The sequence below is a fragment of the Eriocheir sinensis genome, chromosome 27 (genome assembly GCF_024679095.1).
Source record: "Eriocheir sinensis breed Jianghai 21 chromosome 27, ASM2467909v1, whole genome shotgun sequence".
Classification (NCBI taxonomy): Eukaryota; Metazoa; Arthropoda; class Malacostraca; order Decapoda; family Varunidae; genus Eriocheir; species Eriocheir sinensis.
In genome coordinates, this window is record NC_066535.1 from 7,454,497 (window position 1) to 7,473,407 (window position 18,911).

The 18,911-nt window shown below is 44.6% G+C and overlaps 1 protein-coding gene across 4 annotated transcripts in view; it reads left to right on the forward strand.

The window, feature by feature from the left end:
• The window catches only part of LOC127004054 (organic cation transporter protein-like), a 51,905-nt gene that overhangs the window by 29,029 nt on the left and 3,965 nt on the right, over nt 1-18,911 (forward strand). For all 4 annotated transcript variants that reach the window (XR_007757599.1, XM_050871335.1, XM_050871334.1 and 1 more), the window contains exons 5-11: nt 344-447; nt 1,720-1,874; nt 4,879-5,047; nt 5,520-5,667; nt 16,121-16,323; nt 16,776-16,936; nt 17,245-17,432. Coding sequence is in view for 3 of the 4 variants with exons in the window: in XM_050871335.1 (XP_050727292.1) it covers nt 344-447; nt 1,720-1,874; nt 4,879-5,047; nt 5,520-5,667; nt 16,121-16,323; nt 16,776-16,936; nt 17,245-17,432 (1,128 nt within the window). In the remaining variant the exon portion in view is untranslated. The remainder of the gene's footprint in view (nt 1-343; nt 448-1,719; nt 1,875-4,878; nt 5,048-5,519; nt 5,668-16,120; nt 16,324-16,775; nt 16,937-17,244; nt 17,433-18,911) is intronic.

The following is an 18,911-nucleotide window of genomic DNA, read 5'->3' on the forward strand; positions in this document are numbered from 1 at the left end:
TTCGTGTGTGCACGTGTGTGTGTCGGGAGCATGCTGTCTGTCTTCATCTGTACACCTGCTTTAATATATTCTTCCACCATAGCGCATGTGCTTTGGCCGCTTTGTCGGTCCCATTGCTTAACTTTCTTCATCGCTATAACGTTACACAGTTAATGAAATACACCGTGAATCTACTCTCTCCCTTTCTCCTTTATGTGCAGATGATATCAATTTTCCGTTCCCACAAAAAAAGTAAGTATAACGGTACACATATATTATTCTGTTCGATGTTTATTAATGTTTCTTCGTACGGACTATTCTCTTCATTGTTCTAACGTGGGCGGCGTGCGTGTTCTTGTTGCAGTGGGACCTGGTGTGTGGGCGGGAACACCTCCGCTCACTCAGCCAAATCTTCTTCATGGTCGGCTATTTCTTCGGGGCGCCCTTGGGAGGCTACTTCTCAGACAGGTAACTAACAGACTTTTCGGCTCTCACATCAGGTATTTCCAGTGGCCAAAAAGGAGATCAGTAGGGTTCTTAGGAGTGTTATTTTATGTTCATGGTACAGAAGGGTCAAACTACCACCAGGATCATAAAAACTACCCTTGGAAGTGCCCAAAACTCCTACGAACGCCTTGTCAAATATGTGTGCTTGGGCGCCGAAATATTTGATAATGCGACCCTCTGTCTCTTCAATCTCCTTACTCTCCCCTTCTTCTCTCTCTCCCCCTCCATCTCTTATCTTGCTTGTGTTTCTCTGTCTATCTTTTTTACATTGTTTTCCTTTTTGTTTGTTTGTGTTTGTCATCTTGCGTGTCTGTATCTGTCTATGTCTGTCGTTCTCATTTTTCTCCTCCCCCCCACTCTCTCTCTCTCTCTCTCTCTCTCTCTCTCTCTCTCTCTCTCTCTCTCTCTCTTTACTTATGTTTCTCTGTTTCTGTCTTTTTGCTTTCTCTCATTCTTTAATTTGGGTTTGGTTTGCTTGTGTTTAGCTTCTTGTCTGTCTGTCTATGCCTGTCTATTGTGAGTGAGAGCCTTATTAGTCTAATATACGTAAAACAAAATGCAAATAAACAAGAGAAACTGAAAGAGAACAATGTGACGGATCTCCACCTCTGTATTTTGCCTCTGCACATCCGCGCGCCCCAGCACTCTGCGTAGCTTACTCCTGAGACACTGTTCCATAAATTATACCGGGCGTGTGCGCTTCCTTCCTTTGTTGTTACAGGAAAGCCACACATTTTCCTCTTCTCCCACCTCAGTGTTGACAGATTAGTGGAGCAAGCCTTGGGCACCGAACTGAAGAGGTTTTCTGTGCATTTTCTGGTCTTTCCGTTTCCCCAACAACGTTACATGTCACAAGATTAATGGAATACGCCGTGAAGTTACCCTCTCCCTTTCTTCTTCGTGTTCAGAAGATATTAGTTCTCTTTCCTAACAAAAATAAGAGTAGACGCACACACATATATGAATTTTTTGTGTTTGTTTATATTTCTCGTTCAAGGATTTTACCCGACTGATTTTCTTTTATTCTCTCTCTCTCTCTCTCTCTCTCTCTCTCTCTCTCTCTCTCTCTCTTAATTTTAAACATACCACTCTTCTCAAATTCTGGCGGAATAGGCTGATGAGCGAATTCCTTTGGGTGTTCGTTCTGTTTCTTTTTAAGTTGTTCGTTCGTCCTGATTTAATCTCTTTTAAGTCTTTCACTCTTCTACGCCTTAAACCTATCCTTTTCTTCAGGTTCGGGCGGAAGAGGTTGATGAGCGGATCTCTTTGGGCATTCATCGTTGTGTCGGTTCTGGGATCGGTAGCGCCTTACTACCCGCTCTTCCTGGTGTGTCGCCTCGTTATGGCCTTCACTGGCACCATCGTCTACCAGGCTTCCTACATACTTGGTGAGGCGGGACCCGACGACGCAGGGAAGAATAGGAAGGCTGTGGAGTAGATAGTAAAGTAGTAGTAGTGGAGGCGTGGAAGCGAATATAGTACGAGTTAGTGAAGTAGGAAGTTGGTGAGGGGCGTAGTGGAATGATGGAGAAGAATAGAGAAGTATTTAGAGGCGTAGAAAGATGGTGGAGGAGTTGTGTAGCGGTGGAGAATAGATTAGTGATGAGTGGAGTAGGAATGTGGTAAAGGGAGTTGTGAATGGTAGTGAAAAGTAGAGTAGTGGTTAAAAGATTATGAAGGTGATGGGGGGTATTGTGGTGGTAGAAGAGTGGTTACTAGAGGTGTAGGAATGTGGTAGAGGGAGTTGTTAAATAATAGTTGTCGGGAGGTAGAAGGAAAGCATTGTAGTAGAAAAAAAAAATGAATATGGTGGAGGGAGTTGGGGAATGGTAGAGGACGTTTAAGGAGGTGGAATGGTAATGAGGATTGGTAGAATAGTGGAAAGATGGCAGGGTATAGTGAGGTAAGTGGAGAGGGTGTGATGGAATAGTGAAATGGGGATGCGAAGAGGTGGAGAGAGCGACGGAGTGGTGAGAAATGGTTGAGCGAGTTGTGTAATAATTATATAAGAGTAGTTATGAGAAGAAGGATAGAGGAAGAGTACCTGGTGAAAGCATAATGGATAAACAATGACAATCAAAGAAGTGCATACAGGCTGACTGATAAGATACAGATAAATTACAGATAGATACGTAGGAGGTCAGGTACACGAGCCTAGGCAAAATCTCACCTATCTTGGAAAACTGTGACCATTGAATATTTACCACCCCTGCCCCGCTTCCATTTTCATTTGTCTCACCTTCCTCCCTTAATCTAGCGGCTTACTCGAGCATTTGCCAACCCTTCCCTTCCCTCGTTGTTCTCACTCACGCGTGTCACAATTGCCTGTTGAAATGTTTTGTTCTTGTTAATGTTCAGATTTTTGGTTTTGATTTTCTCTCATTGGTTTTGTCTTTCCGTCCAGAATATGCTTGTAGGGGTTTTCATACTTGTACAATGTTTCTTTCATTAGTTTATTGACATATATTTATATCATACGCTAGTTTCTTATTTCCTTATCTTTTCTTCTTTTTTTACGTTCGGCCTGTTGCACCGGTACGTTATCTTGATGGTGCCTGCTAGTCGGCCCAGCCCGTTCGTGGTGCAGGCAAGTGTTTATAAGGGCGTCATCTTGTCATGCTGCTCCCTGGAACTCCTCTTTGCTCCACTATAGAGAGTTTCGTTAGAGTCCGAGTTGGTGGTCTTCAGGACAACATGTAGGTAGCTCCAGTCCCCTCGGCGATGATTGAGAATTGTCAGTTTGTAGCGGCGGGCGGGACTTGAACGCGGGTCCTCCAGGACACTGCACCCGCACGTTGACCACTCAGCCACCGTCTCCCTTTTTCTATTTCTTTTTCTCTTTCCGTCTCTCTTCTTCTTCCCCCTTTTCTCTAATCCCGTGGCCTAGATCCTCCTTTTTCCTAACCATTTCTCCTATCCCTCAAGCAGCCCACCTACGAGCCTCATATATTCCTCCCCCCTCCATTTCTCTCTAATCTCTCGGCCTAGATTGTCGTTTCTTCTCACCTCCACTAACTGTCTCCCCATCCTACACACCTTCATATTGTCACCCTCGCGCCTCACACCGTTTTCCTTTTTCTTCACCTATTCTTCTTCCCCTTACGCTCCCGAGCAAACACCTCTTGCGTCCACTCCCTGTACCATTAAACAGCTTTCCTACTTTGCTTCCACTCTTCCCCTTAACATTCCTCCTTCCCTAACTATCATCTCTTCGTCTCTTCAGTCTCTGCCACACCTCTTTATGCTCTCTGCCGTCTCTGTCTCGTGTTTCCACTTCCTTTTCGATCCTCTTTATTGTCCTTCTCCCCTTCATCAGCGTGCATGTCTTCCCTGTCTTCTGTCTCCATATATTTAACCCCTGCCACTTATCATTATATTCTCTGTTGTCTCTGTTTCGCAATTCCACCTCTTCCTCCTCAATCCATTCTTACTGGCCTTCCCTCTCCCCCTTCACATTTTTCCTTCCCTGGCCTTCATCTCCTTGTCTTTTCAATCCCTGTCTCGTCTTTACACACTCAGCAATCTCCGTTTCGTATTTTCACTCCCTCCTTAATCTCTATCGTGCCTGGTCTTCCTTTTTTTATGGTGAAGGATTTGGGCCAAGGACAAAGCAAAGAGAAGACGGAAGGAGATTTGGAAAGTGATCCGTTTAGGTTGTAGAGATGTCGTGAGCAGACCCTCCCACATGTCTCTATACTCTCTGCTGTCACTCTGTCCTGTATGTCTTAGTCCTTCTCAATCCCTTCCCTGCCTTGCCTTTCCTATCCCCCTTAAGGTATCCCCTGCTTACCCTTCCCTTCCTCTCTCCGCGTCTCTTCAATCTCTGCCACACGTCTCTACACTCTCTGTTGTCTCTGCATTGTTTTTCCACTCCCTCCTCTTTCCTGTCTTTCCTCCCACACAGTTCCCCTTCCCTGTATCATCCCAAACTTAGTCTCCTCTCTTTCATGACTCTGTCCTCTCTCTCTTCGTCTCTTTAATCTCTGCCAAACGTCTCTCTGCCTTGTACTTCCTCTCTCTTCTAAGTCTATTACCTGTCTTGCCTCCCACACATTTTCTCCCTTCCTTGAATCATCCCAAACTTAGTATTCTCTTTTTCAGGCATCTGTCCCTCCTCTCCATGTCTTCAATCTCTGCCACACGTCTCTATACTCTCAGCTGTCCCTGCCTTGTCTTTCCAAGTCCTCTTAATTCTCTTACCTGCCTTGCCTCTCACACATCTCTCTCTCCCTGAATCAGCCTCATCTAAGTCTCCTCTCTTTTACGTCCCTTTTCCTCCATTCTTTACATTTTTCGCTGTCCGTCTACTATCCATCCCTCTACCTGTCTTTCCCTTCTCCTCTCCCGAGTTCTTGAAGCCACACTTATCCGCTGTCTCTCTCTTGTCCGCAGCGATGGAGGCGAGTAGCGTGCGGCACCGAAGCTTGGTTGGCATCATGTTCTCTGTCCCCTTCGCCCTGGGTAACATGCTGCTGCCCGGCCTCGCTTACCTGCTACGGGACTGGCGACACCTCCACCTGGCCATCTCTGTGCCAGTCATCCTCCTCATTGCCAATACTATGTGAGTGTTCGTGTGTCTGTGTGTGTTGGGGTGGAGAGAGAGAGAGAGAGAGAGAGAGAGAGAGAGAGAGAGAGAGAGAGAGAGAGAGAGAGAGAGAGAGAGAGAGAGTTCCCCCGATCGTCCCCCTTCCTTTCTCTCTTCCTCTTCCCCTTCCCACAGTCTTTACTCCTTGCTTTTCCTCTTCTTATCTTCCTTCCCTCTCCTTCCCTCTCTTTTTCTTCCCCCAATCTTTACCCTTCCTTTCCCTCTTCCTCTTTCCCTTCCCACAATCTTTACCCTCTTTATTCTCCCTTCCCCTTTCTCTCCCCTCTCATTAGCTTTCACTAATCGTCCCCCTTTCTTTCTCTCTTCCTCTTTCCCTTCCCTCAGTCTTTACTCTCTGCCCTCCCTTTTTATTTCTCCCTTACCAAATCTTTACCTTTAGATGTGTATGTTTTAGTAACCCATCAACACCTCTCACCCCCATGGCCAGCGTGTTACCGGAGTCTCCGCGCTGGCTGCTGCAGAAGGGGCGCTGGTCTGAAGCGGAGAGGGAACTGCAGAAAGCCGCCAGGTGGAACAGTAGCAAGACCTTCGACCCCGCCTGGCTGCTCACGGCCCTGACGCAGATGAAGGCACAGGTGAGAGAGAGAGAGAGAGAGAGAGAGAGAGAGAGAGAGAGAGAATATCCATCAAGCAAGCCTTCTCAGACGGGCTAGTCCAGAGAGCCACTTTGGTTAAACACATTGATTTAGAGAGAGTTAGCGTAACTCAACTGAGAGAGACCACCGACGCGCGGCCTAGAGCTAGAGAGAGCCGTGAATTGAGTCATTGCGAGCCGCCAGCGGCTCGCGAGCCGCGCAATGAATACCACTGCGCTAGGGAGTAAATATTAACAACAACAACAACAACAACAACAACAACAACAACAACAACGAGAGAGAGAGAGAGAGAGAGAGAGAGAGAGAGAGAGAGAGAGAGAGAGAGAGAGAGAGAGAAGGAGTGAGTGGGAAGGATGAAAAGGGGTAACGAAAGGAACCGGGAGAGGAGAGAGGGATTAAAATTGAGAGTGAAAGTTGATGAGAGTGAGAGTGAAATGCCGCACCTTGTTTATCGTTATTAGCGTTGAAATCCAGGTGTGAACAGAAGAAATTTTCCACTTGTAAGAACCTCTGCGTACCTTTAGTCTGTGTTACACCCAATCTTTTCTCTCAAACTCTCTTCTCTTTTCCCATTGTTGTGTGCTTCAAGTCTGGTAATTAGCAGCTCTTTCTTATTATTTCCAGCCTTTCTTTCTTCGTTGCTTGGGTATCCTTGGTATTATTATTATTATTATTATTATTATTATTATTATTATCCATTCCTGTACGTACTTCCATGCTGGAGTTTTTTTTCTTGTTTGTATGAAGTTTTTTTTCATTTAACTTTCCTTCAATCTCTCTTTGTTGCATGTTTCAAGTTTCATTATCAACTCTTTTTCTTTATTTTCAACTTTTTTCTTCGCTGTTTAAGTAGCCTTCGTATTTCCGTTAGCCCTTTCATTACGTACTTCCATCCTACAGTCCCTTCTTTAATAGTGCTTTTTATTTCACAATATGGGAGGCCGTTCAAGGGCAAGAAACAAAAAACAGCAACAAAAAGGTCCGCTAGACTCGGCTCCAACAAAAGAAAACAACGAGTATGAAGCTTTTTCCGTCACATAAGTCACATAGGTTACTCACGCTAGTCTTACCCGCCCACTAATCACCCTTATCGTCTCTTTCACCTGCACGCCGTTGAACTTCTTGAGAAGCCCGCCCACCCATAGCTGTAATTTTCTCAATTTTTCCGAAGCATTGCGCCCCAGGAGTATAAATCCCCTCTCACCCAGCGGCCGTGAACACTTCCGAAGCCTCTTAAAGTTTGGAGTCGAGGATGCATTGTCGCAGAAAAATCGTACAGCTTCCCAGAACCTCACGCACACGTAAAATATTTGTACATTCCAGAAATTTCGCTCCATCACGACACAGAGCAATGGGCCGCCGAGGGGAGATGGAGAGGAAGGAGTAAAGATTTGGGAAGGAAGAGAAGAAAGGACTGAAAAAAGTAAAGATTATTTATGAGGAAAGAAGAAGGAAAGGAAAGCCAAGGAGAGGTGGAAAGAAAGAAGGGAAAGAGAGGGAAGGAGAGGGGAAGGGTTAAAGGTTTGGGAAGGAAGAGAAGAGGGGACTGGAAGAAGTAAAGATTGTTGAAAGGGAAAGAGGAAGAGGAAACGAAATCCAAGAAGGTGAGGGAAAGGGGGAAAGGAATGGGAGAAGAGGGAAGGGGTAAAGATCAGGGCAGGAAGAAAAGAGGTTGGTAGGAGTAAAGATTATGGAAAGGGAAAGAGTAAGACTGAAAGCAAGATGGAAGATTGAGAGAAGGAAAAGAGAGGTGACAAAAGGGGGAAGGGGCAAAGTTTTCATTAATATGGAAATGAAGGAAAAAAAAAAAAAAGGATTAAAGGTTGTGAAAGAATAAGAGGTAAATGAATAGGGAAAAGTTGAGAGAAGGAAGAATGGGAAAGGAGAGATGGAGAAGAAAAGGAAAAGAGAAGGGAGAAGGGGGAAGGGTTCAGGAAAGAAGAGAATAAGAGGGAGAGGAAGGCGTAAAGGTTATTGTAGGGGGAAAAGGGAAAGGAAACGGAAAGACTGAGGAAAGGAAAAGAGAGGGGAGAAAGAGGAAAGAGGTAAAGATTTGGGAAGCAAGGAAAGAAGAATACAAGGAATGGATAAAGATTGTGAAAAAGAAAAAGTTAGAGGGAAAATGTAGAAAAGTTGAGAGAAGGAAGAATGGGAAAGGAGAGGTGGAGAAGAAGAGAGAAAGAGAGGGGAGAAAGGGGAAAGGAGAAGGGCTTAGGAAGGAAGAGAATAGAGGGAAAGGAAGGCGTTAATATATTGGGAAGGGAAATGAAGAGAGAAAGGATAAAAGGGTAAAGATTATGAAAATGGATAGAGGAAGGGGGAAGGCCGAGGGAAGGAAAAGAGAGGGGAGACGGGGGGAGTGATAAAGATTTAGGAAGGAAGAGAAGAAGGGGAAAAGGAAGGGATATATATTATGGAACGGGAAAGAGGAAGAGGGAAAGGGATGGAGAGTTATGAAGGAAGGAAAATAGAGAATAGAAGGAGGTAGGAAGATAAGAAGAGGGAGGGGAAGGGGTAATGATTGTGGAAAGGAAAAAGGAAAAGGGAAAACTTGGAGAAAAAATGAGGGAAGAAAGGATGGGAAAAGAGAAGAGGCAAAAACAGCTGCCCAGGTCATTTCCTCTTCTTAATCGCCAGTAGAATATTCAACCTTTGTATATTCCCTAATCCATGATGCTCACTTTCACTCACACCTTTTATCCCCAGCATCTCTCACTCTCCATTCCTCTATCCACAGTTCTTAGCAAGTTTCTGAACCGTTTGTTGGGCCTGGCAGGAAACATTAATTATACAGATATTATTAACATTTCTCTTCGCAATGTTTACTGAAGGCACTCCATCCCTCATTCTGGTTTGTTTTCGTAGTGTGCGCCACAACATCATTATACCAGCTGCAGCAACACACGTCGACAACCGAGAGCCTTTTTTACCTTCGTCTTACGTGATCTGAGGCGCACTTGTTTTTCCCAGCTAATTACCAAAAACGAATATTCAGTAATGGGAATACTGAAAAATGTTTCGTCGCTTTTTCTTCCACCTGTGATGTATTGCAAGATGTGGAGGAAAGAGGTAAAGCTTCGCCAGCGCCGCGCATATTAATTTTTCCATCATCGACACACTTTTTCCCTTCTTTCAAACTGCATCTTCTTTGGCACCTCCTGTCTTACCTATAAATGCTTCCTCATCATTATCATCGTCATAATTGTCATCATCCTTCTTTCATTCGTAAAACACCATATTTTCCTTGGTGTATGCTTTTTCCTTCCTTTGTCACCCTCCGCCCCGGTCGCACACTTTTCAGACGCTCTCTTCCTTATATTTCCCACCCCCGCCTCACTGGGCCAGCAAAGAAGTTTCCACTCTCAAAGGGACTGCAAAATTGAGGCGTTTTTCTCTATGACATTTACGTTACATGCAGCAATATCTCAGAAGCATCGTAGTGTGAACCAGAGGGCGTTAGGGTTCCCGGAGCTGGGTACAAAGAGGCAGACCGCAATGGGGAAGGAAGAAGGCATACATACATACATACTTTCATATTAGAAACCTCGAATAAAGTCCTCGGTGGGATTTAGGAGAGGGTAAACCTCCAGGAAGTGGATATATAGATGGACAAACAGACCGTAAGGGAAAGAAAACTTAAGTCACGTTCATATTACCACGAAATGAGACAGTGATGGGAACGATAATGTGGCCTGTCTTGAGTGCATGGTGGGGCAGAGGTCACATAGGCACCCACGCACATCCTCTGCACAGCGCGTTAAGGGAGAAGCCAACTGGGATAATGCGAGGATCATACATGAGGAATGAAAGGGGACGATGATGATGATAGGGCGTGGCTGAGTGCATGGGAGAGAGGAGGGGGTGAAAGGTGGCTAAGATCGCACACACGAACACCAGTCAGTAGTGTTAGCTGTGATGCGAGGAATGAACGGTGATGGCGAGGATGATGTTGCGTTCTTAAGTGCGTGGAGGGGCGAGGACCAGGGTATAGGGGTGAAAAGGTCGGATGTAAGCGAAGGGACCAATGGTGAGGATTATGGGACTGGGAGGGAACAAAGCCTATTGATGTCATGGTCCCCTTGCAGTGCGTCGCCTTTACAGTGACGCAAAGAGGAGAAAGGCCTGAGAGAATGCAGTGGCAGTCCTCGGGCGTTTCTCCATCACTGGGGAAAGAAGGAAGGGGGAAGAGACTTGAAGGATCTCACTTTGCAATTATCCCCTTGACGGCCTCCTTTGCCTCGCTCGGGTCACGAAGGCCAAGGTCTTAATCGACGATCCTTTGGTGGCCCAGTTGTTGAATGGTGTATTTTCCTGGAAGGCTGTGCTTGATCTTATGTCATGTGTGGGCCGTGACCCTCAAGACCCCGCCTCACCTCTCTGATGTGTCACCGGCGCGGGATAAAGAGGGTGATGTTGGCGAAAGAGATGGAGATTGCGGTAGAGGAGTTGAGGTAGTAATGAAGATGATAATGGTGGGGAGGGGTGCTAATGGAGTTTATAGTGGTGATGGTGGTGGTGGTGGTGGTGGTTTTGAAGATTATGGTGCTGATAAAAATGGTTTTCCTGGAAATAAAGTTATATGGGACAGTGACTTTGGTAGTAATGCCGGTGGTGGTGGTGGTGGTGGTGGTTTTGAAGATTGCGGTGGTGATGAAGATGGTTTGGGAGGAAATGAAAAAAGTTACATAAACGGTGGCTGGCTGTAGTGGTGATAATGGTAGTGTTGTTGTTGCTGTTGGTGGTGGTGGTGGTGGTTTTAAAGATTATGGTGGTGGTGCAGATGGTTTTGGTCGAAATAAAGGTAGTTATATAGGACAGTGACTGGCTGTGGTGGTGATAATGGTGGTGACGGGTGGGGGGAAAAGCAATATCGGTGATGAGCATGTTACATAATATACACCATCGACAGGGAAATCTATCTTTTTATCATCCATCTTCGTTACCTGATTTTTAAAGTGGAAACCTACCCAGACGAGCTCTCGAGTGCTCGTTGGCTTTGTAGCTGCTAGAAAAAGAGATACATTGGGAGATTGACGGAAAGGTTTATTGAATTACAATATAACTAAAAATTTGAAACACGAACGAAATAATGGTAAAAGTGATATATGCAGGAAAACTTGAGCTAGGATTAACATTGCTTGCTCAGTACTATTATCCTAAAAAAGTATAAAACTGAACCCATAAAAAAATGGACATGCGTGGGAAGGAAAAAGTAGCATCCATCTCCAAAGGTATGGTTAGGAAAAGGCAAAATCCGTAAAAGATAATTATGCGTCTTGAATGAAAAAAAAAATGAATCCATCCAGAGGAGTATGTAGATAAAAACATGATCCGACGATATGTCAACGCCATCCAAGAAATATACAGTAGAAATAGAAAAATACAATCAATCGAGGAGTATATAGCATAAAGAGTAGAATCCGAACGAAAGGTAATATGAATGAGATAGAAAATGATATCCATAAAAAAATATTAATGAAAAAACAAAGCAATATAGACACAGAACCACCCCATTCCAAGGCCAGCCAACCAATCAATCCTCCGAAAAAAAAACTCTCCTCGTCAGTGTTAAAATTAATCCCTGCAGAGCTAAATTTGAAAACCCTTAGTGAATCGCCCATTATTTTGATTTACGGGGTCCCATTACGCAAAGATGGATGGCACTGTGGCTCTTCCCTCCTAGCCTAAGCCCTTCCACACCGCCACCACCACCACCACCACCCACCTTTCCTCCTACCTTGAAAATACCTTCTACCCACGCTCAACTTTCCTTCCTTTCGGTCTGCGAGAAACCCACAAAAACGGAGAAGAATAGGTGAATGTAGCAATCAAGGGATGAATGGTTCTAATGAGAGAGAGAGAGAGAGAGAGAGAGAGAGAGAGAGAGAGAGAGAGAGAGAGAGAGAGAGAGAGAGAGAGAGAGAGAGAGAGAGGTTAGGTACAAAAGCCATAGGTGGAGTCCTCTGAATATTACAGGGTGACCAGATAACTCCAGCCTCCCAGAATAGGCGGGGATGGCGGGAACGAAAGGTATTGGGAAAAGAAAAGGAAGAGGAGGAAAGGAGGAGGCACCCTGTGTTGGGAAAATGCTGCTGTTGTTCCTAATGGTGCCTGGATGCTTCTTAGGGTCTATGTGTATGTTTGTCTGTGGCTCACTGGAGGGCTATGGGTCTGAATGCTTGCCTGTCTGTCTGCCTATATGTGTCTGCCTGTCTGTATCTCTGTGTATGTATGTGATTATCTGTTTCACTTTATGTCTGTCTGTATCTCTCTATCTTAGAATATTTGTGAAGGCAACAAGAATAGGTAGCAGAGAGAGAGAGAGAGAGAGAGAGAGAGAGAGAGAGAGAGAGAGAGAGAGAGAGAGAGAGAGAGAGAGAGAGAGAGAGAGAGAGAGAGAGAGAGAGAGAGAGAGAGAGAAGTAGACGCAACTTTTAATCATAATTCTCCACCCATCCCAAAATTCCGGCACTCGTCTTGCGCCTGCCAATCAGTTCCGCAAAAGACTGAACACCTGACTTCACTCCTGCTCTTAATTAACGCCTCCTTCCCCCTCTCCCCTCCCCCCCTCCATCCGATCCCAGACGCCTCCGGGCTCCTTCCCACCATTAAAAAGTCATCGTTATCCTGCCCGCTCACTCACTGCCTTCGTCTGTTTTATTTACCACCCTGTTCGTGTTTCATCTTCCTCATCCATCTTTTCCTCGAAGCAGTACTTTATTATTACGATTCCTCTCTTCAGACAGTACCCTCCAAACTCTTCTTAATCTCTCAGCTTTCTTTTTTAATATTTCTCTCTATAAATTTCCTCTCTAAAGATGTATGTATAACACCCTCGACTATTTTCTTTGTCCCTCAGCTTTCCCTTTAAACAATAACCTTTAACTTCTCTCTCTAAAGATATGTAGCACCCTCGATTATCTTCTTAGTCTCTCAGCATTTCCTCTTAATAATATTTCTCCCTTTAACGTTCCTCGCTACATATGTTTTCCACATTCGATTGTTTTCTCTGTCCCTCAGCTTTCCCTCTGAACAATATTTCTCCCTTTAACTTCCCTCTCTGCAGATATATTCCATCCTCGATTATCTTCCTCCTTCAGCTTTCGCTCTTTACAATATTTCTCCCCTTAACCATTCTCTCTACAGATCTATAACACCGTCTAGTCTCATCTTACTCCATCAAAGTCTTCTTAAATCGATATTGTTCCCATAATTTTCTCTCCCTTCACCTAAGCTTTCCTCTTCATGTTTTCTTTTTAACTAACCTCCTCTCTCATTTTCCTTATGATATGCTTCTTGTTTTCTCCTCGCTTATTACCGTCAGCTTCTTCCATTAGTTAGTATTGCCCTTATAATCTTCTTTACCTTCACCTTATCTTTCATCTTTATAATACTGTCCTCATAAATAACCTCTTCTCCTAATTTACTGATGTTATGCCTCCCGTTTCTATTTTCTCATCCTCTTAGCTTCTTCCAAAAGGTGTAGACTCTTTCTCTTTCCTTTTTTGCCTTTCTTCTTAACAATGTTCTCCTTTTAATAATGTTTTTCTCTGAACTAACCTCTTCTACCATTTTATGGGTATTGCCTCCCTCGTATTCTCATCCTCTTTTACTTTTCAAAACCAATATTCTGCAAGTATCTATCCTCTTGAAACTCTCCAGCTGATATATGCCGCCCTTCATACGTAGTCTTGCCTTCACAGTTCCTCGGCCTCTTCCCCAAACAAGATTGTCCCTTTAACCTTCTCCGTCGCTTTCTTCGCACGTATCGCCCCTCCCAGGCAGTCCCTCAACTTCTTCGGAAAACATTCATCTTCCCCAAACTTTTCTATTTTCGCTAACTACCGTCTTTTCGTGTAGCTGCAGGCATCTCTCGACCCTGAACCGCCAACCCCACCACCACCACCACGGTCCGTTAAAACTTTCATGACCAGACTACCCAACTTCACCATGGACTCGCATTAATATACCTGACGCCGCGGTGCTACTTACCTGTCGCTCTTAACGGGCAGGTGCAAGCAGAGGAAGGGAGGGAGAAAGAGAGGGAGAGTGTTGGTAATGCAGAAACACGAAGGGAAGCGAGAGGAAGGGATGATAAGAGAAAGAGAAGGAAATTGAGGACTGCAGTGGTGGTGGAATGAGATGGACGTGTGAAATTGGAAGATAGGACGGGGTAGGGAAAGGTAAGGCAGCGAAGGAAGGAGAATCGAAGGGTAGGAAAGGGAAGGGAAGCTATGGAAAGGGAGAAGAGATGGGAAAGAGGGATTAGAAAGGAGAATCAAAGAATAAAAGAGGGAAAGAAGGGGAAGGGTAGGGAGAGGTAGGACAGCGAATGAAAAATAACCAAGGGGTAGGGAATGGGAAGGGAAGCGAGGAATAGGGAAAGCTGGAGAGAGGAATGGAGGTAAAGGGAGAGATAGGGAAATGAATGGAGGCAATGGAGGGGAATGGAAGGAAGGGTGAGTTAAATTGAGAAGAGAGAAGAAAACTTGGTAGGAATGGGAATGAGGGAGTGTGTGCATGTGTGTGTGGGGGGGTGTTGGTGATGGTAGGAAGCGAATAAGAAGAGATCTAGAGGTAAGGGAGGTGGGGATGAGAGAGAGAGAGAGAGAGAGAGAGAGAGAGAGAGAGAGAGAGAGAGAGAGAGAGAGAGAGAGAGAGAGAGAGAGAGAGAGAGAGAGAGAGAGAGAGAGAGAGAGAGAATGTGTGTGTTGGTGATGGAAGGAAGCGAAAAAGAGGTATGCTAGAGAGGGGAGGGTAAGGAAGGGGAAGAGAGGGGAGCGGAGGGTCTGGGTAACGGAAGGAGATGTAGAAGAGGGGAAGGAGCGCCGTTATCAGCTCCTCGTCAGGAAGTTCCCTTCGGATGGTTTGGTGGGGACGGGCTATCAGGAATCAATAGTGACACACACACACACACACACACACACACACACACACACACACACACACACACACACACTTCCTCCTGTGGCCATTGGAGATGATACTGAAGTAGAAAGAAAGGAGGAAACAGTAGTAGTAGTAGTAGTAGTAGTAGTAGTAGCAGACGCAATATATGTATTAAGCTAACGTTCCTTAGTTAAAATTGCGACACTTCTGGCCTTAATTTTGATCTTTGCGGGGGGGGGACATTTACACTATTGTTTTGTGTAGTATCGCGTTCCATGCTGGAATTTTTTCTATTGTTATATTCTATTCAATGTTTTGCTCTTGTTTTATCTCCTATTCGGGGAAATGAAGGAACATGTATAATGGAAGGTCTGATGTTCCCAGGCGATACTGAAAATAAAATGCGTGCTCGCAGCTGCCTCACTAAAAAGTAAATTCAAATGAAAAATTCGTAATAATTTTTTCAAAGACCTTGGAGACGCAAATACCCTCAACAGTTTTATTCTGAGAGGAGTTGAGTTGCTCGAAAGGAGGGGGGAAAAACGGGTAAAAGAGCGGTTCTTAAAAAGGAAAATGTCGACGTGAATTTGTTTCTTTGAAGTTAAATGCAGGCAGAAATTATATCTTTCGAAAGCTTTTGAAGTTCTGTCCTGAAAGGGTGTTTATGCTCTTGTACATTGTGTTTATTATTAACATTATTTTCCCAAGGCCGTTATTTTTTTTCTTATCAGTAGTTAACTCCGCAAAAGTATAATTAATCTTTAGTATGCAATCTCAAATATCCTAAACAAATTAAAATGAAGTCTACATTGGAAATAAGTACTTATGTATATTTACTTCCATGTGATATCCTCGGTAGACCATATTTGTAATCTTTCGCAAATACAAATTAGTCAATCAAGCAATTAGCCACCCAATCACTAAATATATCAATCAGGCAGGCAGGCAGTCATTCAGCCAATCAATCAACCAGTCAGTCAGTCAGTCCGTCCATCCGTCCGTAAGTCAGTCAATCAGTCAATCAGTCAGTCAAACAGTTTATCAATCAATCAGTGCGTAATCACTCCGTCCATTACAAGTTTTCGCACTCACCCAAAGCTGCAATTCCTCCTTTCAACGATTTAAAAACTCTCTCAAAAGAGGAGTGTTAAGGGGCACTTCTGATACTAATATTGAGAATCCTTTTTTTTGGCATCACCGTTTCTTATTGCTAGGTTATTGGTTTGATCTCGTTTTGCTGAGCTCACTGATCCGTGTCCTTTACGCCATATTTTTTTAGGAATATCATCTGATTTTCAAACGACTTGAATTTCTCACCCAGCACCTCTCACACCACTTGTATTCCTCCCCACCCAGCACCTCTCACACCACTTGTATTCCTCCCCACCCAGCACCTCTCACACCACTTGTATTCCTCCCCACCCAGCACCTCTCACACGACTTGTATTCCCCCTTACCCACCACCTCTCACACTTCAATTCCTCCTCACTCTCCACCTCTCACGCGACGTATTCCTCCTCACCCACCACCTCTTCCCCTTCAGGCCGAGCACCGGGAGTTCAGGCAGCAGAATGGGAACGACAACTCTTCACCCGGCGGCAGCACTACTTTTCGCGAGGGCCTCAAGAGTCTGCTGGTGTTTGTAAGGACGCCCAGGCTGAGGAAGATCTCCCTCATCCTATACTTCGTGTGGATCACCTGCTCCATGGTGTACTATGGCATCTCCCTCAGCTCCTCCAACTTCAGGTGTGATAGTGCAAGAGGGAAGAGGAGGAGAGGGAAGGAGGATATTCGGAAAGTTAGAAAAAAAAAGAGATTGGGAGAAAGGCGAAAGTAGGGATGAGGGCAAGGAGTGGATGAATCGAGGAAAGAGAATGAGAGAAACAGACAAAGATAGGCAGATAGACAAACAGACACAGAGAGACAGAGAGACAGAAGCAAAGAAAGAGTCAAGTAGTCAGGCAGAGACAGACAGACAAAGAGACAGATGGTATACTTTAGAAGTTTAGATAATGAAATCGTATGTCCAAAAAAATGTACATAAATTGAGCGAATTAATATGATAAAAAATTAGTTATAAAATACGGGACACGCTTTCAACTAGGCTTATTCCTGTAAAATACATATATAAAATAAAGTAAAAGAGGAACAGACAGAACGAGACATTAACCCAAGTCTGTCCCTCCCCGTCCCTACAGCGTTGACCCCTTCCTGTACATGTTCCTGGGCGGCGTGATGGAGCTGCCTTCCTACACCCTCACCGTGCCCTTCGTCGCCCGTTGTGGCAGAAAGGCGGTCCTCGTCGCCCTCTTCGCAACCTGCGGCACCACTGTTCTCGTTGCCCCGTTCCTGCCTCTCGGTAAGTCGACTCAGTGTGTGTTTTACTTGTTTACGCACAACTTTATCCACAGAACACCAAGAAACGAACAAACAGACAAACACTCAACATATATGCGTATGGCAGAATGTTCATAGAAAAATACTCACACCACATAATAAGCAAATAAGTAAATAACAAACATATGCAAAGAAAACTATCACCTATTATAAACCTTTCCTTGGTGTAGACAATCAAACGAACTATTAAAATTGAAACATACCTACGCAATATACCCTCCAAAAGACAGCGTAAGTCGTGATTCCCATAAGTTGTTTTTCTGCATGCAGATCGAAACGGCTGGGGCTTCCTGGCGGTGATGATGGCGAGCAAGTTCAGCATCACCTCTGCCTACCAGGTGGTGTATCTCTACTCGAGCGAGCTCTTCCCGACTACGCTGAGAACTCGCGGCGTGGGACTCAGCTCGATGGTGGGGCGACTCGGAGCTATTGTATCCCCAGTCATCAACCTACGCCTGGTGAGAGAGAGAGAGAGAGAGAGAGAGAGAGAGAGAGAGAGAGAGAGAGAGAGAGAGAGAGAGAGAGAGAGAGAGAGAGATTTACATAGATTTACATAGAAAATCAGACCACACAGACCCCATGGTCCAGACTAGGTGGTCTGTCCTTAAACCTAAGTGATTTTACATTAATCAGATGGCTCCAAAACGTTGCTTTTCTACTCTAGTTAATATTAAGTTGAAGGAAGTGACGGTCGAGCTTGTTTTTAAAGGAGTCAATCGTGTTACACTGGACCACTGATGGTGGGAGCTTATTCCATTCTCGCACTACAACGTTGGTGAAGAAAAATTTGGTGCAGTCTGAATTTACTTGTCTACATTTGAGTTTTGTGCCATTGTTCCTAGTTCGCAAAGTGTCATCGATCATAAACAATTTTGTTCTGTCTACATTCGTGAAACCATTAAGTATTTTAAAGCATTCGATCAGTTTTCCTCGGAGGCGACGTTTCTCAAGAGAGAACATGTTAAGGGTGGAAAGCCTTTCTTCGTAGGATTTGTTGCGCAAGGAAGGGATCATTTTTGTTGCTCGACGCTGAACACCTTCTAGTTTAGCAATGTCCTTTGCATGGTGGGGAGACCAAAACTGTACCGCATATTCCAAGTGGGGTCTGACTAAGCTATTGTAGAGCGGAAGTATTACATCTTTATTCTTGAATAAAAAGTTTATTTTAATGAAGCCCAACATTCTGTTCGCTTTATTTGCTGCATCGATGCATTGATGTGAGAATTTGAGGTTTGACGCGATTTTAATCCCCAGGTCCTTAACGCATTGAACGCTTGTGAGTTTAACGCCGAGTATTTCGTAATCGAACTTCTTATTTTTTGTTCCAACTTGAAGGACCTGGCACTTGTTTACGTCAAAGGGCATCTCCCATTTATCCGACCAAGCTGAAATTTTGTGCAGATCCTCTTGGAGGCTTTGCCTGTCTTCGTCAGTGAGAACCGAGTTACCAATCTTTGTGTCGTCTGCAAATTTACTAATGCGATTATTGAGTCCAACATCCACGTCGTTGATGTAAATAATGAAGAGCACTGGGCCAAGAACCGAGCCCTGAGGGACGCCACTAGTGACTGGCGCCCACTCTGAGTTAAATCCGTCAATCACAACTCTTTGTTGTCTGTTGCTCAACCAATTCGCGATCCATTGGTTTACTTGACCGTCAATGCCTATTTGCTTTAATTTATAAAGTAATTTATGATGTGGGACTTTATCAAACGCTTTCTGGAAATCAAGATAGACTACGTCCACTGATTTGGTTACGTCATAAATTGAGAAGAGATCGTTATAAAAGGTCAGTAGGTTTGACAGGCAGGATCTTTTGTTACGGAAGCCATGTTGTGAATCTCCAATTAATGAGTGGCTTTCGAGGTAGAGAGAGAGAGAGAGAGAGAGAGAGAGAGAGAGAGAGAGAGAGAGAGAGAGAGAGAGAGAGAGAGAGA